The sequence below is a fragment of the Trachurus trachurus genome (genome assembly GCF_905171665.1).
Source record: "Trachurus trachurus genome assembly, chromosome: 22".
NCBI classification, from domain to species: domain Eukaryota; kingdom Metazoa; phylum Chordata; class Actinopteri; order Carangiformes; family Carangidae; genus Trachurus; species Trachurus trachurus.
This window is the reverse complement of record NC_139907.1, coordinates 6,197,920-6,225,627: the sequence shown is the minus strand read 5'-3', so window position 1 is coordinate 6,225,627 and position 27,708 is coordinate 6,197,920. Positions and strand designations below refer to the sequence as shown.

The following is a 27,708-nucleotide window of genomic DNA, read 5'->3' as shown; positions in this document are numbered from 1 at the left end:
GTTTTCAGTTAAAACAACAAATTAAAACTTATCCAGCTCGATTCCTCAAAAATTAATGCGAAGTGACTTCATATTAGAGATTCAAACTTTTATAAATTCAACAAAAATAAAAACCATCTGATGTTTTTAGGCTCTGAAATGTGAGGATTTGCTGCTTTTTCCTATTTTCTGTTAATTAAATATCTCTGTCTTCTGCAGAGTTGCTCAGTGTTATGTCCCATCGGTCCACGCAGTTAATTGATACATTGAGAAAATAATAATCAGATAACAGTAGCAACACTAACCATAATGATACAGTGCAGCAGAGATGATCCAGTCCTCTTTGTCCTTCACATTAAATGACTCTGTATCAAACACACAGACATGGTGTTGACTCACTGTGCAGCTTTATTTGTTCTGTGAAACCAGGAGAGCGTCGTCAGCTCCGGCTCTGCTGTTTAGGAAAGGTGGACACCAACACAGACGAGCGCTTCGTCTTCATAAAATTTGAATTTCACTCCGGTTAAAACTCATCAGAGCTTCCTCAAATTCCAGATCATGTTGTATTTGTCGGATATTAAGATACAAACCAAACTGAGTTTTATTTGATTTTCATCAGAGTCGTTTTGTTTCCTTAAGACATTCGTGGTGTTTCGTGATGATTGGTTAAGTTCCCTCAGGATTTCACCCTGTCACAGATAAATCTCCACTTTATTTCTTGCTTCACTGTCTTTTTTTTTTTATATTAAAGCAGCAGGAGGACAGAGACAGTGACTCTTCCTCTGTGTGGCTCAGACTCAGTCCCAGGCTGGTAGTTCCTGTGGTTCCAGAGGCGTTAAACTCTCTCCGTGCACCTTATTGCTTTTTTTGTGGTTAAAGTAAGTTCACAAGTGGTGATTCATCACTCACTAGCACGCACACATACCCCAAGTGAGTGAGCTTTTCACCTGCAGGCTCGTAGAGTCGCTGCAGGGTCATTCCTCTGCACGCACACACACTGACACACACACTCCCACTCCCAATCATCTGAAACTGAAGTTTTCACCTCTGTCTGTTGCACACCGAGACGTCCCACTGCAGGTATGTGGTGGAGCGACCTCTCTATGCCAATTAGAGACAGAGAGAGAGTGGAGAAGATTTCTTCTTTTTTTTTCTCTTTTTTTTAACAACACGTGTCGCTCTGAGCAGAAAGCAGACGCAGACCTGGCTTCAAGCCTTCAGCTGGAGACTGGAGCAGGATGGGATGTTCTTTTAGAGAGGGAGTTAGACAATACATACACAGTGTGTGTGTGTGTGCAAATGTAAGGACAAAGCAAATATTTTGAAACAAACTTGAGCCTTTCTAGGATAGTTACAGATATATAAATATGAACAGAGGTGAATGCAGGATCTGAATGTGCAGAGTTTTTAGTATTTGCATAAATTATTCTGTGTTTGTGCGACCATGTTTAACTTTATATTGGTCAAAAATTAAAAATGTGTAGCACTGTGCATATCGGCCGATATACCGATAGCAATCTTGAGTTAATAAACTGTGTACATTGCCATAGAAGACAGTGAAGGCATCAGGGCTGTAACATTACTTTCCTAAATTTGTAAAACGTTGTCGCTCTGTGTTTGTTGCTGCCGGTCACACTGTGGGTCACAAACATACGTAGAATTGAAGTGAATAGATAGGTGTCATGGATTAGCTCCATTATCCGATACGTGATCCATCTATTTAGTCAACATCTGGGCCGATGTCCCTACTATATACTGAGCACCCGCTAACGTTTAATACCTGACTTTTAGGGTCAACATATTTTACACCTAAATGTAAACATTGACTCCTAAAGGAAAGATTGAGACTCTTGGAAATCGGTTTCTGAAGATACCGGTACTTCGTACCGATGAAGAAAGAAAAGGTTTCTAAACATTTATAAAGTTTAAAATCTGTTTAATTAAAGTTAATGAACTGTTATAAGCCACAGACCGAGATGGAAAAGGCTGCTATGCTGCATGAATCATTTTCTATTTGAGAAGAAGAATTCAAGACAGTATCAGTCAACAAAACCCACAGTGTTAACTCCTCACAAACAGAGAATATTTAGCATTTTCACTGAATCAATGACTTCAATGATAAACACAATTAAGTTGTCTAATTGTTTCGGCTGTGATCAGACGGTGGTGGTTGTGCCGTCCACCCTCCAGACGTGTGACTGTTTGCAGACATCAGCCTTCATCTGCATGTCAGTAAACACAGGTCCTTTTATGAAGCAAACAGGCAACAGGATTTATTTAATTTATTTATTTATCTATGTCTTTTGTTTGCTTGTTTGTGTGTCGGTGCTCTCTAAGAGGATTTTGTGGCTGTGGAACAACCATTGTAAATGTGCTGCATGGTGCAGCCGACCTGCTGAAGCTGTTGTTGTACATGGCGGCGGGGAGCAGCCTACTAAAGAGCACTCACTAACTGAACCCCACCCGACCGGTTCACTCTAAAAACATCGAACAGAAACAAAAACGTTGATAAGCACGAGTCCGTCTTTTTTTTTTTAAAGGGATAGTTCAACATTTTGGTAAATTGGCCCATTGCAATAATCCCTATAGAGGAGAGCCGCGAGCTGCTCAGAGCTACGCTACGGAGGCTAATGGGATTTCTTGGTTTCTCTCATCAAACTCATCAAATACACAATCCAACACCTGACCTGCACATTCACCACGCTATGAGATAATAACAGAACGTGACCAGAAAGAGTTGTTTTAGAGGTAAATACAGAGACTGTTTGATGAAAAACTGTCCCTGAAGGTAACGTGCATCAGTGGTTTTGCATGAATTTACCTCTAAAAAAACTCTGTCTCGTAATGTTCCGTTATTATCTCATAGCGTGGTGAATGTGGAGGTCACAACTTGTCCACGACAGCGTTTTGGAGTTGTTGGATTGTGTATTTGATGAGTTTGATGAGGGAAACCAAGAAATCCCATTAGCCTCCGTAGCGTAGCTCTGAGCAGCTCACGGCTCTGCTCCGCCGTTCTAAAAATAGCTTGCACCGACAAATAAAGGTAACGAACCTACTGCTATGTCTACAGTGATTATGGCAATGGGCCAATTTGCCAAAATGTTGAACTATCCCTTTAAAGAACAGATGCTCAGATCTTCAGCGTCGGCGTCTTTTGTCTTCGCTGACTTAAAGTGAGTCGACAGTGAGGGTTCAATGTCACGGACAGTTGAACGCAGCATATGGCTGTGGCAGCTTATGTGATGCCACCTGTGCCTCCGAGCTCTGCAAAAAAAAACACACACACAAAAAAAAACAAGTATATAACACAAAGAGGTTGTGCATCTTGTGTTTGAGTGGAGAACTGTGTGTGTGGCAGACGTGAAGAGAAGTTGAGGGGATGTGAGGGTGTTTTGTTTTTAACAGATGTGTTGTACTGGATTCTTGTTTCTGGCGATGATGACAGCCGTAATTAGAGTCAAGAAATTAGTTAAATATTTCTGTTTATATAACTTCCCTTTTTCCGTGCTCATGATATTTTGACAGTGGGCGCCAACACTCTCTCCCTCTCTCTCTATAACTCCTAACTCTCCCCGTGGCTCGAGTTAAAACAATATTATAACGAGTCGACAGAGTGCTGAACAAATATGTGAATCATTTGATAAATCTTCAACCAATACTGGCTGATATTTATGGCCAAGCAATAGAAAAGTATCTTGAAGGTAATTTAGACATTAACCAGTAGTTTGTATATTGTTTTTGGGTGTGAGTGACTGACAGTTTCCGTGGCGATGACATGAACCCACAGAAGAGTTATCACCTGAATCTGCAGCTCCTCTCGGCTTTAACGGGGCTTTGTGGTGAGTTTCAGCAGCTCGTCGTTTGGTTCGTTCTGCTTCACTCTCACTGCTCCCAAAGCCTCGTTTTTGGCTGAAGCAGACACAGCTAAAAAAAAAAAAAAAAAAAAAAAAAACCCTGTGCAGTGCACCAACCTCAGCACCGACCAGCAGCACAGAGCGTTTAAGCAGCTAAAGAGCCAGATAGTTCCCACTAGAGCTGATGGAAACCAAAAAAAACCATACACACACAGCGAATTCATCTTTTACTTCAACTCACGTGGCTCCAGATGATGATCATGGTGATCTGTAGCTGCTGGATGAGCAAATCAACAGCTATTATTCATAAATGTTGTGTACAAAACAGTATGTAATCTCTGTTTTTTGTATATGCCCTTTTTATTTTTTACATCTGCTTTTTTACCTCATGCTGCAGTAACAAGAATCTTATCTTCTCTTATCGGCTATATTGATTCAAAATTGAATATATTAGTTCAATCTTAATGTAGTTTATTATGATCATGTGCACATACAGTATAGTACAATCAGACAGAGGATTTCATATTATTTCGTAGATCAAAAATACTTAAGTTGAAGCTGCAGTATAGCTTCTATAATCCTACTCTTAATCCTTCCCATTCCCATACCTTTTAAAGCTATTTATAATTCTTATGTTGCCAAAAATAGATTAGCAAACAAACCATAAATATGTTAATGGTTTGTCCTCACTGACTATATACGTATATTAAAGAAACAAAGACCCTATAATCATCATAGAAATAATGAGTGGTTGTCACCTACTCACGACCAAAAGTGAAAGTCAAAGGGGTTAGGTGAAGGGTAAATGCTGTTTTTACTTTTCAGTTTCAGTTTAATTTATTTTTAAACTGTATGGTGTTTTTTGCTTTCTTTAATATCAGTGTAGTGTCTACAGATCAGTTCCTGCAGGTTTAATGACAGAATTTATAATGTTACAGCACTTAAACACCCACTTTATAAGTAGGGCATCTGCAGTTTTCTGTTTGTAAATGAGTTTGTGGATTTAAAAGATGCTTTACAACTAAAAAGAAACACATTCTTTACAGAGAAGATGACAGAGGCTCTCATCTCCTCGGCACTCTGGCTCTTCAGGAGTGCAAAGGTTAAGTTGACATTTAGGGAGTGTTTTTTTCTGTTCAGCTTCAGTTTTTCCCAGTGTAATTTCTGTCTGAGAAGAAGCGCGTGTTCTGTCAACGTAAAACTGGCCAGTGAGAGAACGAGTGAGCAAACAGAAAACAGAGTTGGTCGGACAGGTCCGACGTGATGCTTTAAACATGACCTCGGTCAGTTCCTCGCAGCGACGCCTGCAGACACTGAAGGCAGCACACGGATGAAGGGAAATAGCTGGAGATGTTTATAGAAGGTTTGCAGATTACATTTCGTCCTTTACAGGATCTTTTCTTCTTTTCGTTTACACTCTATTGAGCTTAACTCCGACCACCTCGGGTGCAGCCAGCAGCCGCCGCCATGTTAATGAGATTTGACTCCTACAGTGTAAATCCAACCTCAAGGCTGCAGATACTTCAGCCGTGCTTCTCCTCACCTGCTCCTACGTACACCGGCATTTACCTGAGACCTGCAGTCAGTGAAGTGTCTGTACGGCTTGGTGTTGAACCATCGTGACACCTGGGCTGCAGTTTTCTTCTCTTTTTTTTGTGGTGGATCATGAGACCACTTGAATTATTCTCCGGGGTGAATGGCTCCCTGGCTCACTGAGTGACGCATGTGCTCTCTCAGTGTGCAACAGTTCTTCTTATGCAAAGCAGACCCACCGGCCATACCTCACACAGGGAGGTTATATATGCAGGCTGATGCAAATGACTGACCTTTCACTGAGCATTTACATCAGGGTGGGAAATTAGGTTTTTGATCCAGCAGCCGTCGTCTCTGCTAGATTTGTAAACTCAACCAAACATGGTGATTATTACATAACAGGTCTGTTCGACTCAAGTCTGACAGTGTGAAAGGCACAAAGTACATTTTGCACTGTTAAAGCAGCATCATTTTTAGATTTTCTCTTCATTATTTAGTTTAGATAGATGCTGTTTCCTGTTGTTCCATCCTCTTTTGTTGTCATGATTTGGCAAGTGTTCCCCGAAATGTAAAAGTTAGTGCATCAAACTTCTGTGCAGTTTTGGAGCTCTATTATGTGGAATTACAGTGTACTCAAGACAAAACATAGGCCATTATCACATTAAAGGGGAACTATGCAAGTCTGGTCGCTTTTTCCCCACAATGTTATTTATCATATACGTGTTATGATGTGTATATTTGTGTAGTCTTATCTGTCATAAACAAGAGATTACAGATTATGGGGCACTGAGGGTTGGAGGCTCTGATCTTGCACGGTTGGTTTTCAGCCAAGAGACACTATGCAGAAAGCAGATAGCCTCTATTCTCCTTGTTACAAGTCATTTAACCATCACAATTACTCTGAAGCTGTTTAATTAAGGTAAAAATCTTGCATAGCAGCGATTAACATTTAAGAATTGTTAAAGAACATGCAAAGAAAAATCTATTTTGACAGATATTGAACAAATTAATCATGATGTTGTTGTGTTTTGTGCCAAACAACCATGTTCTCCTCCTACATCTGAAAATATGATTTTGTTTGGAACCGGCCCCCAGGCATATTGCAATTAATTAATTATTTTTTTCTTATATGGTTAGATAAGGACTCGTTCAGTCTGTCTGTGCTGCCTGTCAATCATGCATCACTGTCCTGTGTGATGGTGTTACTATTTACAAACGTGTGATATCAGGGACGAGTGAAGCTTCAGGGGTGTGAGGATGAGGATTGTCTTTTTTTTCTTTCTTTCTTTTTAAAAAAAAAATCTTCATGTGATAATCAGATTTTATCACATTATTTCACATGTATTTTGAAGGTTTCGTCCTTTAGCTCAAAGCTGAGTTAGTTGATTAGATTTTTGCATAGCACTTGTGACACTTGAGGTTGGGAATCAGGTGCTGTTTTTTTGGATGGAGCTGATGATGTCACTTGGAGATTTTAGCCACTGAACGCTGAGGCATCAAACCCAAATCTGACCCCACACTCCATCACCTGATGGACTTCTATTTGCCCTTTGTCATAATTTACACTCCCAGGTGTTAAATTAGGAACGTGCAGATGCAACGTACCGACTGCTTTACTCTGTAATAGGCCTGTCACAATGATTACATAATCACCTTATCGCAATTATTTTTGCATATTTCCATCACTATTTCCAGGTTGTTTTCAATTATTTGAGGTCTGACTGGTGCTTTTTTAATGACATCATCTCGATACGTATCCACCACCCCACCTAATTAGCCAAACTTGGAAAGACAGCAGCCACAATTCTGTCCCGGCCATTAGCTATTCCTGAAGCTTTTGGACGAGTCTCGGTCTTAATATAAACATGACAGCACCAGATGGCAAACACACAGTCACAATGCGGCCGTACAATATGGTTTAAAAACCAGCATTTAAAGAAATGCTGCAAAAGTTTGACAGGTAGAAAAAGATAATTAAATCGTTTATCGCAATTATTTGTTTGGCAATTTATCGTCAACAAAAAATTCATAATCGTGACAGCCCTACTCAGGTAGTCATTTTTTTATTCTCCTTTCTTTACCTGCCTGCCAGAAACTATATCAACAAATCTGTGCCATTTTGTTCTTCTCACATCAAAGGGGAAAGTAAATATGTCAGTTTTCATCAGGGCTGCAACTAACTAACTAAAAAAGGTTTTGGCATTTATTCAATATTTGACAGTATAGATGTGGACAGGGAACACGAGCAGAGAGAGAGAGAGAGAAAGGTATGAGGAGTCGACATCTGCGGGCGGCGGCCATATGGTCTATGTTCCTCCTAGAAAGCCTCAGTATAACAACTGCTTCAATATATTGATTTATCTCACGCCCTAATTTATCCATTTATAACTGATAGTTTCTAAAAATGTGAGGGTTTAAGTGAGTGAAGGAGGAAATGTAGCGCAGAGCCCCAGGCGACGCCTTTTATTTAAACTGTTTCTGGCTCACCAACTGTTCAAAGCTTCAATTTTTTAAAACTTAGTAAGAAAATCCTCACATTTAAGAAGCGGGAAGTCGGACAGAGATCAGAGCAAGACGATGAAGAACCAAACAGAAGAGAAGAGTGTCTTTCTGTCGGTCTAGATTACTTTAGAGTTTTGTGTTTTTTTTGCAGAAACCAACAGAGCAACACCTTCAAACCACAGCACACGACGTCCTCGCTTTCATACCACCACCACTGCATTCTTGTTTTGACACTGTCCAAACATCAGCAGTGCTCGAGATGAACTCACATGCATGGTGAAACTAGTTCAGTTACTCTTGAGCTATACACATAACAAAGCACCAATGGCAACGGCGGCCGGCCAGCCAGGTGAGTTTGCGCGGCTCCCGACCCGTCGACATGTGGACGTGTGGAAAGAGAGGGAGAGGGGAGGTGTGTCCTGACGTGGAGGTTTGAGTTTGCTGCACGCAGCCCCGCTATAGGCTGCCGAGGCGGTGGGCTGGGATCAGAAGCAGCGGAGAGAGAGAGAGAGAGGAAGGAAAAGAGAAGGCACTAGGACCCAGCGGCGGGCGCAGCGAGTAGGCAGGCAGGCAGGCAGAGTGGGGCTGAGTCACTGCATGTGTCTGAGAGGCAGTCAGAAACAGAGCAGAGCAAGGGAGCAGAGGTGATCTCACACTCATCAGCACAGGATAACACAACCATGATGGGTTGACTTGGGGGGGGGGAGGCAGGCAGTCGGAGAGAGGAAGTGTGCATTCGCCACCACTTGCTCAGCCATGGAGACCAACAAAGTTCTTCATTTCGTGCCTTCGGGTAAGTGGATCAAAAAAAAAAAAAAAAAAGAAAGAAAGAAAAGAAAAAATGCTTGAGGAGTCCAGAGCTGCTGCTGCTGCTGCTGCTGCCGCTGCCGCTGCTGCTGCTCCTCAGCTGAGCACGACACGGCGCCGTTCACTGGGAGAACCTTGGGTTTCCCTAACCACCTAGTGAAACCTGAGAACCCCCCCTGTGAAAAACATGTGCAGCCCACCTCCACTTCCACTTCTCGGAGGGAGACGGCAGATGTTCGGGGTTGTGCATGTGTTTTCTACTGTACATACTTGGTGTGTTTTTTTTTTTTTGGTTGTATTTGACTGTTTGCTCTATCTGCATACTTAGGAATGTGGCAGCGCTGTGTTTGTGACAGAAAACCTGTTTTTATCTTCCCTCTCTCTCTCGGAGGAGGTGTGGTTGGAGAAGCCCTGTTGTGCTCTCAGAAATGCAGATGTTTTTTTCATTTTTCTGTATTAGTACGCTTCTGCCGTTTTTTTCTCTCTCTCTCTCCCCTTTTCTTCTTCTTCTTTTTCTTCTAGTTTATGTCTGGTATGCAACATGAGAGGTTTCTGCGTCGTATTTCTTTGAATCTTGACAAACGGTTGCTTTGCAAAAACCCACCCCGAACAAAAAAAGAAAAAAGAAAAAAAAAAAAAAGCCAGTATACCTGTCGAGCAAGAGGAACAGCTGGAATGCAGAGAAAGAGCCCGGGCTCATAATAATGCACTTTCTCATGTGTTGCACTGGTGGCGGGGCTCGTGCACGTGCGTGCGCCTGCTTTGCTGCTGCTAGACGGAGCGGGATCGACACGGCACACGCACGCACGAGAAACATAGTGTGAGTGTGAGTGAGTGTGAGTGTGCACATGTGTGTGAGTGATTGTACCGTACGTGTTTCTGTGGATGAAAAATTGAGGGAGGGGAGAGACGGAGAGAGAGAGAGAGATCAGTGTCTGCGCGTGTGCCTGTTTGAAGTGTGTGTGTGCAACTGTGCATGTGTGTGTGCAACTGTGCATGTGTGTGTGAGTGTGTGTGAGAGAGATGGAGGAAGACAGACAGATTAGTGTTGGTGACAGCCACAGTTCTTCCCCTCGCTCAAAGTCCCGGAGCCCATTTGGAGGTGTGATGCGGCTGCTGCCTCCTCACTTTCATTTTGTCTGGGAAGGCAGAGCAGGATGCTGCGCCTCAGTGTGTGCATATGTGTGTGCATGTGTGTGTGTGTGTGTGTGTGTGTATCTGATGAGGACGTTATGTGGGATAATGCAAGTGCGGAAATATCATCTGAGACTCTCTCTCTCTGTGTGTTTGTGTGTATGCATTTGTCAGAGTTCAGTCGTGCTTTGCTGAGATGATGTGCGTGTGTGATAGTGTGTGTGTCCGTGGGTGAGCGTCATGCGCCCTGCACACTAACTACATTTCAGAGTGTGTGTGTGTGTGTGTGTGTGTGTCGGGGCGTGATGGACGTTGCTGTGGCTCGTCCTCTGAAGAGTAATTTGCATTCATTTGCTGGGGAGCTGATTAGAGGCGGGCGGAGAGAGGGCAGGTTTGATCTGAACAGGAACGGAGTGAAGAGGTTTGTCACACAGGAAAGGAAGAAAGATAGAAAGAAAGAAATAAAGAAAGGAAGGAAGAAGGAGAGAAAGACAAGAAAGAGAGAAGGAAAGGTGGAGGTTTGGGTTGATGCTGATAACACACACTCGTCTGATCCCCTCACGTCTAATCCCTTTAATTACATTCACTCTGGATGTCGGTGTCATGTAACTTAACCTTGGCTTTAAAATCGCGCCGGTTTCCACATCTCACTCGCTCTGCCCAGCGTCAGGGAAAAAAAGAGAAAAAGAAAATGACCAGCATGCATCTGCAGGAATTTGATGGAGTTATTGATCACCACCACCACCAGTGACTCGACAATTACTTTGCCAGAGGATTAGATTCTTTCTTCGCTTTCCAAACTCACTTTATAATACTGCCCTCTGGATTTCCAAATAAAGCAGAACAAGCTTTTTTTTTTTTCGTTTTTCTTTCTGCGCACGAACACGTCGTCACACAGCGTTCTGCATTAAACTCTTATTAAAGCGTTGTTGTTGTGAAGGATTGATCTTCCACCTGCAGCAGGTGAGGCAGTAGCACCTGTAGGAGGAGAGAGGAGGTCACAGGATTCACTGGTTTATAGGCTGGTGAATGACGGCCGGAGCGATGATGCTGCAGTGAGATTTTATTATTGAACACTCAGAAGGATTTATTCATCTCTCTGATTTTGTTTGCTCTCTCCCTCTCTCTCTTAAATTGGACACGCAGCTCCAACAGTGTCGAGTCAGAACATATTTAACGTTTGATCTGTGACAGCAGCGACCCAGAGGATGATCATATTTCTTTTTTTCTTTTTTTAAGCTGTTGATTCATTAGTGAAGCGAACGGTCGTGTTCAGAACAGGAATAATTTATCTCCCTGATCTCATTGTTTCTCAAACGTCACTTATACAGTAGACAATTAATAATGCACATTATCATTGAACCATATGCGAATAATATATTATCATCTGGTGATTATTTTGGACAAAGTTGCACAACTGTGATGTGAGTCACAGTTTTAGTTGGAAGAAACAACAACAACAACACAGAATAATGATGATGATGATGATGATGTGATTTTTGTTTTGCACCAAACAGTTCCCATCTGGTGAATATGAATATTGCTTCTGCGGTTTGGATATCATTTGGAGTTTTATTCATTTTAATAATGTTTTTGATAAATTCTTCAGCTCTAATTCAAAGTGAATAAAACAAAGGCAGTTTCGTCAATTAAACTTTGTGTTTTTTGTCTGATCTGATTATCGGTTTTACCGAATCGCAACTTTCAGATTTTTATGTTAGATAATGTACCCAATTGATGAATTAGATGTAAATTGTTGATAAATTTCTCCTTAAAATCTCGTTTAAAACCAGTTAGACAAAAAATAAGATGCAAATTCTCAGATTTTCATCTCTGAAACATGTGAATCTTCAGCGTTTTTGCTTTAAATGTGACGTCACGTTGTTTCAGGAGCCTGTTGAAGCTGCTGCACAGACAAAATGTATCGCAACTTTCTGATTTTTATGTTAGATAATGTCCTCAATGGATGAATTAGATGCAAATTGTTCATTAATTCCTCCTTAAAATCTAATTTAAAACCAGTTCCGATTTTCATCTCTGAAACATGTGAATCTTCAGTGTTTGTGCTTTAAATGTGACGTTGCGTTATTTCAGAAGCCTGTTGAAGCTACTACACAGACAAAATGTATCGCAACTTTTGGATTCTTATTAGATAATGTCCTCAATGGATGAATTAAATGTAAATTGTTAATTCATTCCTCCTTAAAATCTTGTTTTAAACCAGTTACACACAAAAAAAGATGCAAATTCTCAGATTTTCATCTCTGAAACAATTGAATCTTCAGCGTTTTTGCTTTAAATGTGACGTCGTGTTATTTCAGAAGCCTGTTGAAGCTGCTACACAGACAAAATGTATCGCAACTTTTGGATTCTTATTAGATAATGTCCTCAATGGATGAATTAAATGTAAATTGTTAATTCATTCCTCCTTAAAATCTTGTTTTAAACCAGTTACACAAAAAAAAAGATGCAAATTCTCAGATTTTCATCTCTGAAACAATTGAATCTTCAGCGTTTTTGCTTTAAATGTGACGTCGCGTTATTTCAGAAGCCTGTTGAAGCTGCTGTCTCTGACGCTGCACGGACAAAATTTATCGCAACTTTTGGATTCTTATTAGATAATGTCCTCAATGGATGAATTAAATGTAAATTGTTAATTCATTCCTCCTTAAAATCTTGTTTTAAACCAGTTAGACCAAAAAAAAGATGCAAATTCTCAGATTTTCATCTCTGAAACAATTGAATCTTCAGCGTTTTTGCTTTAAATGTGACGTCGCGTTATTTCAGAAGCCTGTTGAAGCTGCTGTCTCTGACGCTGCACGGACAAAATGTATCGCAACTTTTGGATTCTTATTAGATAATGTCCTCAATGGATGAATTAAATGTAAATTGTTAATTCATTCCTCCTTAAAATCTTGTTTTAAACCAGTTAGACCAAAAAAAAGATGCAAATTCTCAGATTTTCATCTCTGAAACATGTGAATCTTCAGCGTTTTTGCTTTAAATGTGACGTTGCGTTGTTTCAGGAGCCTGTTGAAGCTGCTACACGGACGAAACTGTCCATTCCACCTTTCTGCTGTCTTCTTTTAACCAGCTCTGATTAAATATCATAATTATGACATGAGGCTGAAACCTTCGGCCTGCGTGGCGCGGCACAGTGCGGCGCGGCGTGCCGTCAATCTCCGGGTGTGACAGACGGAGCTGCAGCCGTGACCTGCAGAGCCACAGAACATCAGCATGGAGGACACAGAGTGGCCGTGTGAATTAGTAGTTCGACCATGTGGAAGTGGAGGTGTGTGTGAGAGAAGATGGATGACGTGTGCCCGTGTGCATGCGTGTGTGTATGTGTGTGTTCTGTGCGTGTGTGTGTGTTTGTGTGTGCTGTAGATGTGACAGTGATCTCTGATCAGTATTCACCGCTGGCAACAGATCTCAGAAGCTCCAGCCTCTGAGCACAGCCATCTGGGCAGAGGAGAAACACACATCCACACACACATACAAATTATTATACAGTACCACACACACACTCACACATATACACACATATACACCAGCGCTGAAATATCACAAAAACACATCCACACAACGACAGGACAGGACCGGACCGCCACACACACACTGTATTCACACATGGGCTTAAGACGCACATTTGTACATGTACACACAAAAACACACACAGATATTGTCCACACACACACACACACACACACACACACAACTCATTCTATCTGCATTTACGTGTTGATTCACACACACAAAACAATTATGGAGATGTGTCAAGACAGACGCTCATCATGCACAGTTCATGGAACAGAGAATGAAGACGACCACACATCCATTACAATTACAACACACACACACACACACACACACACACACACACACACACACACACACACACACACACACACACACACACACACACACTTGTTTGCCTTTATATATCTGTCTCCCTCCATCTCTGTTTTGTTTTTTCAGCCTGCGTCACCCACGCACACACATTTGCATGCATAGACACTCTTATCTGGATATTAAAATCCATACAACACACACACACACACACACACACACATGGACAGGTGTGTATTTCTGGACTAAAGCTGTAGACTCAGTAGGAAACAGTGTTTTAGTGTCTTAAGTGTTTGTTTGAACAGACTCAGACCTGCAGTGTGACAGAAACACTTCCTGTCAGTTTGGCAGGAAGTGTGAGTGTGCATGTTTGTGTGTGTGCATATGTGTATGCGTGTGCAGCTGGTATTTTTGGGATGATGTATTAAGCTTCTTGGTATTCACAGTGTTTTTTCTAATAGCAGGGTGTAACAGATGTGAGCAGCGACAGTGAGTTTCTGCTTTGTGCTGCGGGTTCTGTCACTTCAGTATCTGACATCAATGAGCAGCAAATTACCACCTCGACAACAACGACAACAACAACAACCATCGCTGCTATAAATAAAGCTACAAGAACTTTCACCAACAAATGTGCAATTCGTTCGGGAAACATATTCTGTATTAAACACAACAACGTCATCTCATCTGCTTTTTAAAATGTGCGAGAATCAGGATTTAACATTTATTATTTATCACTGGATCTTGATGAGAAGTTTAATTTTTAACAAAAAGCTGAACTTTTTAACATTTTCACAGTTTTTATTATGAAACTTTTGAAACTATTTTGAACATAGCTAGACTTTCTTCTTTATTTTAATCTATTTTATACATTTTTTATTCTCTCAGAAATCAAATCATGCATACCTGTAGATACAGAGACATACTGTACATGCATCTGCTCATACACATATATGACACATCCCAGTACATCCAGGCCAGTTTAAGTGAAGCAACATAAAATAAAACAAAAACATTGACAAAAAAAAAAAAATTATAATAATGCATTTAATTTGTTGGCGCCTTTCAAGACACTCAAGGTCGCCTTACACATAGATAACAAAATATTCAATTAGTATCAGTACAGTACCAAATTATACAAATGAAAATATATAATGAAACATATAAATATATCAATATATCAATGTGTGAACAAATGTACAATGTACAAATGTACATGTACTCCCACTTGGTCTTTAAACTCTTAACAAAACCAGAAAGCGTCACTTTGCTGAAAAAAGCCGCTGCAATTAACCATCATCGTGTCATTGTCACCAGGCTGTAACACACACACACCAGGATTCCCCCCGATGACCTTCATTCATAAACATTTTTATTGTGCAGATTGTTTATGTGTCTATAATGGCACTTCCACATTATCTGACACTTTTCTATTTATACTGTCGTTCCTGAGAAGCTCAACTCTCTCTTCTTCTTTCTGTCTCTCACAAACCTCAGATTTATTTACATGGATGCCCCCTCGTCCCCCCTCCCTCCTCCCTCTTCCCTCATCTCTTGTAATTTGTTAATACAGCTCCAGGAGAAGCTCTGGATCTCCCCGCGAACAGAAACTTGGCTTGAATCTTTGTCACATAAAATAAATAAATAAATACAACGAGGTCGCGACGACGCATGAATCAACATCGTGATCTTAATGCGATTAATCACGCCGTCCTAGCGTGTAGCATTTTTGGACACGAGTCAAAACCACAGAGTCCAGCTCAGCGCTTCATAGATGCTCCTCCTCGTCCTCGTCCTCCTCTATGTGGTGTTGTTTTTTTCCAGACTCTTATAAAAGAGGCAGATAAATTAAAACTGATCAAAAACTGATTGAAACCAAGTTGCTCATTATTTGTCGACACAATGCTCTCTCTATATCGCCCCATAACATCTCCATTGTATTTGAGTTTTTTGGGAGTAGGAAGAGCACCAAACATGAAGGGGTTGTGGGAATAAAATCTAATCTGAATTCCATCTTAATGTGGAATTTACGAGCTAATTAAACAGCCTATCCCTAATAGCATCATGCACCAAAATAGCCCCGTATGTTCCAACGTGGTATTTAACGTATGACTCTCGCAAACCTTTTAATTCCACACGTCCGCGCTGCTTTATAGCCCCTCCAGATGTGGATGTATAAAAAGAATCTATTGTTGTGAGGATGAAAGAAAAACTCGTTTTATCTTCTTCTTCTCAACGGTCAGATAAAAACTGGGGAGGGAGGGGGGGGGGGGGGGGGGGGGTTAAATACTAGTGTGCAGCCTCGTAGAAAAACAACCAGTAATCATAAATCAAGTTAGGGCTCAATCCAGTTACACCAGCAGCGCAGATATTTTTAACCCCGATTACAAAGGCAGTCATTGAGAATTATTAGGCTTCCTCTTTACTCACAGAATTGGATGTAAAACACTTGTTTCTCCGCAGTTGTGTTGTTCTTTTGTTTTTTTTGTGTGTGTGTTTCTCCCCCCCCTCGAGTCTAGCTTTGTTTTTTAGCAGCAGATTATATGTTTGAATTCCTGAGGATTTAAGTGATTCTTAGTGGGTGAAAGTGAAGAGGATGAGAAACCGATGTTTGGGGGGTCTGTTTAATGACCTCACACAAACACATACACACACATCCAGGGTATCTGCAGGTTTCAACAAGCTAAATGTAAGACAATGCACAAAACTAGCAAAAAATAAAAGTACAAAGGATATGAAGGAAAATGGAAATGAAGGAATTGCAGAATTACTTACAAAAATACTGATTAATGAGCGACCGACTCCGCATGCGACTGTTCTGTAATGATTTTTGAAGTCGGTTTTCAGCAGCAGGCTTCAACCACACACTGGCTTCACTGTTCTCTAACCATCTGTGATTAAACTTGCACTTACCCATTGTGTTGTGTGCACACGAGCTCAGGGCGCCGTCATCTCGCTTCATCATCCAACATATGAAATCGTATGTATTTTAATTAAGTATTCTACTCATCTCATTATGAAATCTCAAACGTTGGATTCTATGTTATGATGGATTGTGAATGTATGATAGGATATGAAATTGTATGTATTTTAACTGGGTACCCTACTGACTTTGGTAGCATGTACAGATGTTGTCTGTGTCCGGGGACAGATGAAAATTAGTTTACAGCTAAATTTGGCACAATAGTAGAGCATTGTCCCTGTTAAATAAAAAAGTAAAATAAAATACTGTAAAACAAATAATGTTAAACTGGCTGCAGCTATCCACCTGGTGCTACAGGTGTGCTGCGCATTTAACGCTAGCAACTATTGGTTCCTTGCTTGTTTCGTTATTATGCTACAGCGTAATCAAAATATTTCTTGAAATAAAAGAAAGTATGAACTCTGTTACTTTAGAAACATAACGTTACTGACTTTTTATTTAAGACCTGTCAAAACTGTAATTAAGAAAATAGACAATTTATGGCCCTAAATGGAGATTTTAGATTTTTAAAAACTCTTTGATATCCTGTAATCTCATTGGAGATATAATAGATGCTTTTAACTTGGGAATAAAGCTCAACGTTGGACGCCTTTGTCTTGAGGAATCAACTGCAGTCATTGAAACACAAACACACACAGATTAGGTTAATGCAGATACACACACACATGTTTAGAAAGTAAAAAAAACAACAACCAAACACAGTGTTGGTGGTCGCGCCGCTCTGGTTTACTGTTGTGTAATCATCACCGCCCCTCCAACCCTCCACCGCCCTACACATGCACTGCACGCCCCATCCAGCGCAGATTAAAGCCGACTCCACAGGTCACAGTACAGGAAGCGGCACCAACGCCGGGCCGAGGTATTTGTTTCAGTTCCTGTTGAACGCGGCTCCTGCAGGTCGACCGACGCTCCACCACCACCACCACCACCACAGAACAATGAGCGCTGCGCAGGCTTCTCGCCGCTTTGCAGGGGAATTTAATTTAAAAGCAGCCAACAGAACACGACAGAGTGGTAGACATAGCACTGCTCGCAATATCACACACAGACACACACATGCACAAACACACATGATGCACCCCTCCCCTCCCTGCACATAGTAATTATTCCAACATGTCTGAGGATGCCCATGTTGATGATTTCCCAAACCTTGATTGTAAAGTCGTCTTTCCTGTGTTCCCACGCAGAGATGTCACTGTGCAGGGCAGAGTGTGGCAATATGTATTTGAGGTGTAGTGCAGACACACACACACACATGCAGAGACACACACACATGTAGAGACACACACATGCCCTGTCATGTATGATCCACACAATTCAAAGAAGCTGCAGGAACAAGTAGCTTCATGTAGACCTGCAGACGTTTCCTCCTTCCCGCTCATTTATGCCATGCTGCTCTTTTCATACAGCTGTTGAATGCTGAGTTTGCACACACACACACACACACACACACACACACACACACACATGCACAAACACACACACACATAGTGGCATGTGTGGCCTTAAGTATTCATATCCTTTTTTTTGTGTGTGCTCTCCCTCCACACTCTGATGTCTGATGTCCTCTTTGTCCTTGCTGCGTATCGTGTGGCAGTCAAATTTACATCATCGATGTTGCTGCTGCACCAAACCTGTTTCCAAACCGTTTCCATGCAGCACCTGTAGTGTGATTGATGTAATACCTGCAGCTCGGGTCCGTCTGAGGCGTTTTTTTCAAGGGGTCGTGTGTGTTGTACATTAGATGTAAATCAACGGTGGCGGTGGCGGGCAGCGGTGCAGAGACATGCAGCATCGCAGCACAGTTCACACTTAAGTGACGTACAGTACAAGACGTGAAACGGACACGAGCCACTCCACGTTCACACCGCCGCCGCCGCCGCCCCTGTGCCAGGTGGAGGATTATAGGCAGAGAGACGTAGCAGTGACACCGACTGTAGAGCGATAAGCTTGAGGAACAGTGGGTTGCTTCATTTAAATTCTGTCAGTGCTGGGGTGGGACACGACTATAAGCTAAGCAGAGAGACAGCGACAGAGGCGAGTGCAGGGCTAGAGCAGAGCAGAGCAGGGCACTGACACTGCTGAGGTCAGTGGTTTGACTGTCACCGGGGTCCCGCATACTAAACAGATCTGACGAGCTCGTTTTGATTAAAGCGGCCGTTAAGTTTTTATATTCCGTCGTTCAAAATGTCACGTCCTCTGGAACAGCACCGTCGTTGACATTCAGAACCCAAAGCTCATATTAGAGAAGCACCGATCCAGTTTTTTCCGATCCATAAATCCCATAAATGTACTTAATATTATTTATTAACAGATAACAAAGTGTACATTAGCAACAAAAAGAAAACTAGATCGCTGTAACTGTGATCGGCCTCATTCATACGATATCCGATCCAGCTAATTAGTCAATATCGGAGCCGATATCCGATCCGGGTATCGAATCGATGCATCTCTAGCTCATATTTCTACATTTTTACGGACGTCACGTTGGGTTTATACGAAACACACGGACGTTTTCTCTCCCATCGATCCATGGGAACTGCATCTTTGTAGTTATGTTGTGTGGGGAGGTGGTGGTGGGGGGGATTAGGGGGGACACCGCAAATGAAAAGCAGTGAGATGTGCTGTCGGACAGCGTGCGGCGTACATACAGTACAGTGCAGAGCAGCAGACTTGAAAGCGAGATGGTGGCCTGTCTTTAATCGAGCCAGAGGAAGAGGAGAATGTGCAAGCAATTAGCAGGAATCCCCCAGCACTGTTTTTTTTTTTTTTTATCCCCCCCCCTTCTTCTATGAAAATCTCGACAGCCAATTTCTGCAGCGAGCAAGTCGGCTGGTGTGTGTCTGTGTGTGTGTGTGTGTGTGTAGTGGAACAACACCCTCAGTCCCTTGCACACTCACTCTCTCATTCACGGCCTGACTCACACACTATGAACACACAAACACAAACACACACATACACATGCACATTCACAGCAGAGCGTCCCCGCTGCAGCACCTGAGCAATAATCCCATACCTGTTAGTGCAAGAGGGAAGGAGAGAGAAGAGAGAGAGAGAGAGCAAAGAGGCAAAGATGTGAGAAATGTAAAAATTACACAAAACAAACAGATGGAGAGAGAGGACAGAAGAGGGAGGAGGAAAAAGGAAAAAAAAAAAAAAAAACAGCACAGGGATGAAACGCCGGGGGTGGAAGGGTTTAAATTGGAGCATGTTCCTGCTCTAACCTCAGTCACGATGCCTCGTCTCGCCGCGCCGCGCCGCAGACAGGCCCCGGATTCATCTGTGTGGACTGGCAGGCAGCAGCCGGCTCACTATAACTATCAATCCCCCTCTCAGGTGAAAGGAGCAGAGGATTACTGCAGAGCCGCTCGGTCCACACACCTGACGTCAAAGGACACATCTTCAATTCAAAAAGCAGAAAAACGCTCGAACACGGCTTGAATTCCTGCAATGCAAATTTCTGAATCTGGACAAAATATTCAAAATGAGCGTTCAAGTTATTTTATTTTTTTGGTCGGCTGTCAGTCCCACTGTGAGAGAATTAGTTCTTGTGCTGGTTTAAAAAAAAAAAAAAAAACATTAAATAAATAATGAAATCAAATTTGCAGTCTTATTTTAACCGGCCTGATCAGGTTTGCCTGTGGCTCTCCTTTCAACACCAGCATGGCTTTGCTGCACCTCGCCTAAAGCAACTCTCCTTTTTTCTTTTTTTTTGACAAATTTACATACATACACATACGCACACACACAAAAAACCCCACCCCCACATACACACACTCACAGGTCCGGACTCAGCTCCTCTGTTTCCCAGTCACAGCAGCACCTGTAGAAGTTTTTCCAGAAATCAAACACTTAAGAGGAGACACTACAGGTGAATAGGGTAAAAAATTAACTAACAGATATCACCATGAAACTTCCCAAGTTTATCACTTATATTAAGACAAATATTTTTTGTATTACAAGTTTTGTCAAATTTTATGTTTAAATATGTAAATTAGGCGATATCTAATGAAATATGCACTAATTTCCATTGCACATTTCCAGAACCGAAATCTGAACAATGGATAAATCCCCTTTCAAAATTCCTGTTTTATTTTGTTGACATATTAGAGTCAGAAGTTTTTACAGAGGGAATTGTTGCTGATGAAAAGGAAATGACAATGTTTGGAGCCTACATCATTGTTCAGGAAAGAACGAGCTTTACAATGACAACCTGACATGACATGGGTCAGACAACAAGCACAGTTTGCCACAGTAGCATGTTAACTTTATGTAAATTTAGGAGAAATCTACTGACGAAAGAGACAGAATTAAGTAAAATAATCAACTTAATGTTCATTTTCTATGATTTCTGTCAACTTTTCTGAAAGAATACACGTTAAGGAAGAAAAATAGCCCAAAATCTCAAAATTGATCAGTGCATGAAAAAGCAGTGTTTTTGCCTGTAGTGTCTTGCCTTAAGTGTTTTTAATGCACAAAGGCACCGATACAAACACACACACACACACACACTTGTGGACAGCATATGGCCGAGTGCACGCTCTCACGCTGCCGTCCAGCACCGGCCCCGGTCGGGAGTCCACCTCGCTTGCCAGACGGCTCGGCCGCAGCCAGCTCGGTGGGTCGAGGGCGCTCTGCTGTGACATCATCAACGTCAGACTGCAGCTGTCTAGAATAGAGGCTCCGCGCTTTAAACTAAAAGAAAGTCGATTTAAATACAAGACAGAAAAACCTTTTAACAGCAGCACTGAGATAAAAAAAATAAAATAATAATAATAAAGTCAGTGATGAAACTAGAGCGAGCAGGAGGAGGAGAGTCTCAATTTGAATGTGATATTTTGGCATTTTGAATTATTCTTTTTTTTTTTTGCCCGACACTTTGTCACAACGCGGTGATAAACGTCTCTTCATTCCCTTGTTAACAATGTAAGCAACCTTCACTGAAAACACAGGAAGCAGGAGGAGGAGGAGGTTCATTATACCCACCAGTTTGAATGAGGATTTTTCTGCCTTTTCTCTTCTCAAGGAAACTGAAGGGGGAAAAAAATATATTTTTTATTTTTTTATTTTTTACTGCAGATGTGACTCATTGTACTTCAAGTTTCTTTGGATAAAAGCATCCATCGAGTAATGTGGTGTTTACCTCAGATGCCTGGCTGGAGGAGGATGGTGCAGTGCTTGTTTAGTTTTGTAGAAAAATCTCTCCTGAAAAATCAATTAACTGATGCTAGTTGCCGATTCGACGAAACAATTAACAGACTCCAGAAAAGGATTTCTGTTGGCTGCTTGTTGAATATGGATTAGTTTATCACCGCTGTAAGTTTTTAGTAGCAATGACTCCTGTTTGAAATATTGTTTCAGGCTCATTTTTATAGTTAAAAGATTAGGATTCAGTTTAGTCTGAAAAGTCTGAGAACTGTTGGACGGATTTTTGTTAACAGGTGGTGTTGACATAAAAAAAAAGACGAAAAAAAAGAAAGAAAGTGGCAAATTGAATTCAAAGTGTGAGAGTGTGAATGTGACGAGCGACCACAGATGAAGCCGACTGTGACCTCGTGTGTTTGTGACGAGTTTAAGCATCAAGCCAAGTCATGCTTCTTCACACATGACATCACCCAAAACCAGATCTGGCTTCAAAACTGCTCACTGATGTGGTTTATAATATCATAACCCCCCCGGGTGAAGTGCTGCCGTCGTCGGCTTCTTCTTCCCACCTCAGCAGTCAATCCACCACACCGCCCAGTTTTAGGCTGCTTATCTGGGACCAGATTAGAGCCAGAGTAGCCAGCTCTTCCTGGTGGATACTGAGACTTTCCCCAAGATCAGCATGATGTGGATTTTGCCTTCAGAACCGGGTGATGGGAGGGAGGGGTGGTGGGGTGGGATAAGATCGCAAATGAATGCATTTGCAGTTGCAAGAGCGACCTGTAGAGACAGGAGGAGGATGGAGGAGCAGCAGGTTGGGGTGGAGGTGTGATACGTCGTGCAAACAGCTGCAAACAGCTGCTCTGCATCGTCACGTTGAGTCAAAGCTCCTTCACAGTCACAGTGGAGCTGCAGCGAATGATTACTCAGCAGATCTTTGCAGGAAAACATTGATCATCTCCCCTCAGTTTTTTTGTTATTAAAGTTCAATTCACTGTATTTTTAAGATAAAGCGAAGTTGCATGTCTTGTACAAGTGATTCATTATCAAAATAGTTGAAGATGATTAGATTGAACTCTTTATAGACTAATAGGTTCATCTCTTCCTTCTTCTGGATGCCAGAAAACCATCAGGTGTGGCATATGTAGGCGATATTTCGGTGATATTTCCGATCCGAATTGACGTGACTAGTGACAGGTTGAATCGCTCTGAACCTGAGTTAATGAAATACACAAGTGAGTGCATCAAAGTAAATCTCTTCAGTGTGCCTCAGTCCTGAGAAAACACAATGTGTCGGTGTGCCCTCGTGCTCCGGGCCCCCACCACGCCTGTTGGGGAAATACCATGCGAACACATACTGTAAATTGCCATTTACAACGTGTGCGTAATTACCGCACCGACTGAAGTTCTTTAACATTTCTTTGGGAATAAAAAAAAAAGAGAGAGAAACAAAAGGCCAAATGTGGGGGCCTGCTGTTTAAAGTGTGTATACGAGCAAAATACCAGCGCGGTCCAGAGCCCAGCGCGGAGGAGAGGAATTCCCTCTCTCTCTCTCTCTCTCCGCCTGGGATCTCTCAACGACCACAGCTCCAGAGAGGACGGGTGCCAAGAGAGCCTGTGGGCACAATTAGCCAACAAAAGGCCCGACCTCCTCCTTGATGCTGGCCCAGCCCTCGTAGATTCCCCTACAAACGCAGCAGGGGCACCTTTTAATCTCTTGCCCTCTTCATTTCAGACGCTCAGACTCACCTCTCCAGTAAATTCCATGGTTCGTCCCTCCTGGGGGTTCTGGCATCTGTTTTGCATGTACCTGCAGCGCACTGCCCTGCAATAGACCAGCCCGGTTGGATCGGTTTCAACCCGACTGGTTTATATACACACCCAGGGTCGTATAAGTTGACTTCCTGTTGTCTTGGAGTATTTAAATACACATCAAAACACTTTTTTTTTTTTTGGATGCAATTAAGGCCGAGCCTGCGCCGGGTTAGAGTAATGAGTGATTCGTCCCAATAAAGTCGTCCACAGCGTCGAAGGTCCTTCGCTCTCAGCTGATTAAATACCCGCAGCCGTCACAACAGCAGCAGGAGTGTGGAGGTGTGTTGCATCTGCAGGTTTTTAAACAACACACTAATGAAACAAAGGTCGCGCAGTGTGGATACAGTATTCCTCCCTTTACAAATATCTATTTTTCAAATCATTTATCAACCAGGAACACAACGTTATAATGTTTTGCATGTATAGTTTTCGCAGTTTAGTGACTATAAATCTCTCTGGACTCTGGGGATGTGTGCTGAGTACCTTTTTAGATGGATCTGTCCGCTGGTATTCTGTGTTTTTCTTGGAATTTCTTCGTCGCAAATTCGTTTTTTATGCACGTTTGAATAATGTCTGGTAAACAATGGTTTCCCCAGCTGATTCAGACAGTATTTAAATGGATTCGTATATATATTCTTGACCTGTTTTGAAAGCTTTAGTGAGAGCGTCGCAAACAGAAGTTGGAGAATATTAGCAGACAGACAGCTCTGTTGTTGACAATAACAGAATCAAATATCCCCGGCCTTATCCTTTAAGCTAATTCACACCATTTCCTGTTGTGTAAATATGATCTCAGCTTGTGCCAGCTTCTTGTTTTTCTCACTTTTCAATAACTTCTCCGTTGTGCAACATGCAAACAGTGATGTAAATATGATGGCCGGAGTACTTAGAGATCTCTTTTATATAAAAATTAAAGAACTAATCTTACTTCTCTTACATGTAAATTCAGCTCTTTGGGATTTCTCCAGTTTATTATTTGATGCACATATTTGCCTCTTACTATTCTCTGATGCTTTTAAAGGGGATTAGAGGCAGTGGCCATTATTTAAGCTCCATCCCCACTTCACCCACTGATAAATACTTCCACTAAAAATATATTCATCCTGCGTTACACTCTGTCAGATTATGCCACACTGCACCAGAAAAAACTTGTCCCCCAGAGTTTGTCTTTTTACTTAAAGGAAATTGGATACCTATTGAATATGATTACGATATTTTTTCCGGCCCTAATTGTCTCCTCTAACTGCGTGAGCAGCAGAGAATTCTCACTTGGCTTTCATTACTGAAACAAGCTGCCTGCAAACAGTGCACTTCTCTATAAGATGACTGCGTCAGGCCCGGTAGGTAAAGGCTGAGGTTTCCTGCAGTGCTTAGCTGTAATGGTGCCGTGTGGTGCTACATCATATTTAATATGGGGATGCATGCACACACCTACAGGGCTTCATCTTTTTGGCCCAAGGCGTCCAAATCATCATCATCGTCCCTGCATGTTTATTTCTCGGAAAACTCATGTTCCGCCACATTTTTCCTCCCCCTTTTTGGAGAACATGAAATCAGAAAGAGGATTCAAACGTAGAAGGAAGGAAGGGTCAGCTGGTGTTTGATTTGTATAGCATAGGAACATGTAAGGTAACACTTTCTCTGCCTGTCTTTGTCAAGCAGCTGTTACTTTGCTGTGTCACTGGTCCGTGAACTGATACGAAAACCGCAATCGCTGCGACGGCAACAAGCAGCTGCCATCTTTCTTTCTGTCTTCCTTCTCTTCTTCTTCTTTGTAGATAGCTTGTATCAGACGTATCAAGGTTGGGGTTTATCGTGAAAGAGTTTATCATATGGATTCCAACTGAGTGATGAGCGGTGCAGATGTTTTCTCGCTTGTGGGTTTGTGATGTGTACACTCGACTGACTGACAGATATTTCCCGCATGTATATGTTGGGCGATGATGAAAAGAGTCTTCAGTGAGAGATCTGGCACACACACACACCCTCACACACACACCCAATAGATCAGTGAGAGTGATGAGATGTATGTGCTGTTAGTGCTTCTGACTTCCTGCACGCAGTGAGACAGCTTCCTCTTTTCTGCAGAAATTTATCGTGCATCTTTTTACACATGAACTGTCCTGTACTTCTCCTCCGTGCTCTGTGCTATGTGCACTTCGGTTTCGCCTCTGTTGGTATTTATTTCATCATAAAATGACCCCGTATTTCATTGTGGACGATTCATAACATTAAAAGGCTTTTCAAACTCTTGTTAATTTATGAAATCCAGCAGCAGTTTTGGCAGCCAGATGTGTTAAAGAGAAGTTGACGTGAAATATGCAGAGACTGAAGACTGAAATATGCAGAAGTGGGGTTTTTTTTTGTCAGATTTCCATAGGCCTACAGTATATTAACAGTAAAATATAGACATGCTCTTAAACAGCTGTTTGCATATCAAACATATCACATGGTGCCGGCTGCACCATTGATTCACACTGAAGGATGATGAAATAAACGGCACAATTTAAAAGAATTGTGTTGCATCTCCATGGTTGTCCAACATTGTCACAGTAGCGATTCCTTACATTGGACCTTAATGCTGTGATATGTCTGTATATGTCTATAGAGCCTTTACATCAAAGCACGGACTCTTAACATCGCATCCGAATGCAGGTTTGGGAAGTACGTAATGAGGACAATTGAGAATTATAGATGGAATTACACATTTTAAAGTGGTTTGCTAATTTGAAAATAAAATAAAGAATAAATAAAAAGATTTAGCAACAGTCAAAAATAGTTTTATGAAACTTGATTAAATTAAAAATGTAATAAAGTTGAGAAGAACACAGTGTTTATTTGCAGTAGAGAGACACAGTACATCACTTGTGTCGACCAGCGTGTGAGTGCATGCCTTCGCTGTGATGCAACTGTGTGTGCTTGTGCACAGACTGATTCTTTTCTAAGATTTTGAAACATCGCCGGCGTTCGTGCCAGCTGCACAGTGAGTGACTGGCACTCGTGTGCAACGGTGACAGGCACAAACACATAACCTGTGTGCATCTGTGTGTTTAATCTACTGTGTCTCATCGCTAACGCTAAGCTAACATAAACGTGTTCCACCTCGTTCTCCTCATTAGGGCCTTCGAGTCCTCTGAGATGTTTTTACATTCGCAGCTTGTTCCGAGTGCAGGTATTTTTGTTTGTGTTTTCATTAAACCATCAAATGCGATGTTACTGAAACAAGTGAACAGGCTTTGAAGTTAAAAATAAGGCGCCGCACTTCTATATCTGCTTTTAAAAAAAGATATTTACTACATGTTTAACCTCAATCTCTAGGATAATATTGTGTGCGCAGTGTAGCAGGATACAGCTTCTCTCCTATCTACTCATCCCACGTTAGATCATTTGCATTTGTTTCGTGTTACCAGGCTCGCGGGAAAGCACTACATCCATTGACATTAGCGTTTTTGAAATTCAAATTGTCGAGTATAGATGAACATGTACGCAGGAATAAATGCAAGCTGACGTGCAGAGTAATATGTCCCAGAACTGCTGGCATTGTAACAGAGCCTGGTGTCCTTGTACCGTATGGTTCTCATTGAGTCTCTCAGTTGTCAGTATGTCTCAATTCACACAATTTGAGTGAATCTGCTTCTGATTTTCACAACAGAACAGTCTTCATCTCTGCTAATGAACCCGTCTCTAAAAGGCCATCAGAGCATGAAGTATGTAAAGGCGCTTACTCAGCTCTGTCTAACAGTCTGCATGTGTGCAGCTCATTATATTGAGACAGAGGCAGCAGGAGGTATTAACACATGGCTAAAACAAATAATGCAGACTCAGGTCCAGGAGGAAACCCCTTACATATAAAAAAAATAACTTATTAGTACAATCAGCAGTACATGATACGTGGGAGGTCGCTCTGGCTCCTCCTACGTCTTTCTAATGGGATTTCTTTGATCAAAAACAGCCAATCACAGCCCATATCTGGAGCTCTAGTAACAACAAGTCGGTGTGAGCCAATCAGAAGAGAGGAGGCACTGAGCCTCTCTTTTGATTGGCTGACTGCTTTCTAAAAAAAATAGAGCAGATTTCAGAATAAAACACTCAAAGAAACCAAAATCCTGG

The 27,708-nt window shown here is 41.8% G+C and overlaps 1 protein-coding gene across 2 annotated transcripts in view; it reads left to right on the top strand.

Moving 5' to 3' along the window:
- The first annotated feature begins 8,517 nt into the window (after positions 1 to 8,517).
- slc4a11 (solute carrier family 4 member 11) overlaps positions 8,518 to 27,708 on the top strand; it is a 115,248-nt gene continuing 96,057 nt past the window's right edge. Inside the window, exon 1 of one of the 2 annotated variants that reach the window (XM_083998416.1) lies at positions 8,518 to 8,661. In XM_083998416.1, the coding sequence (XP_083854542.1) occupies positions 8,625 to 8,661 (37 nt within the window). In that variant the 5' untranslated portion in view covers positions 8,518 to 8,624. The remainder of the gene's footprint in view (positions 8,662 to 27,708) is intronic. The other variant, XM_083998417.1, reaches the window with a different exon arrangement.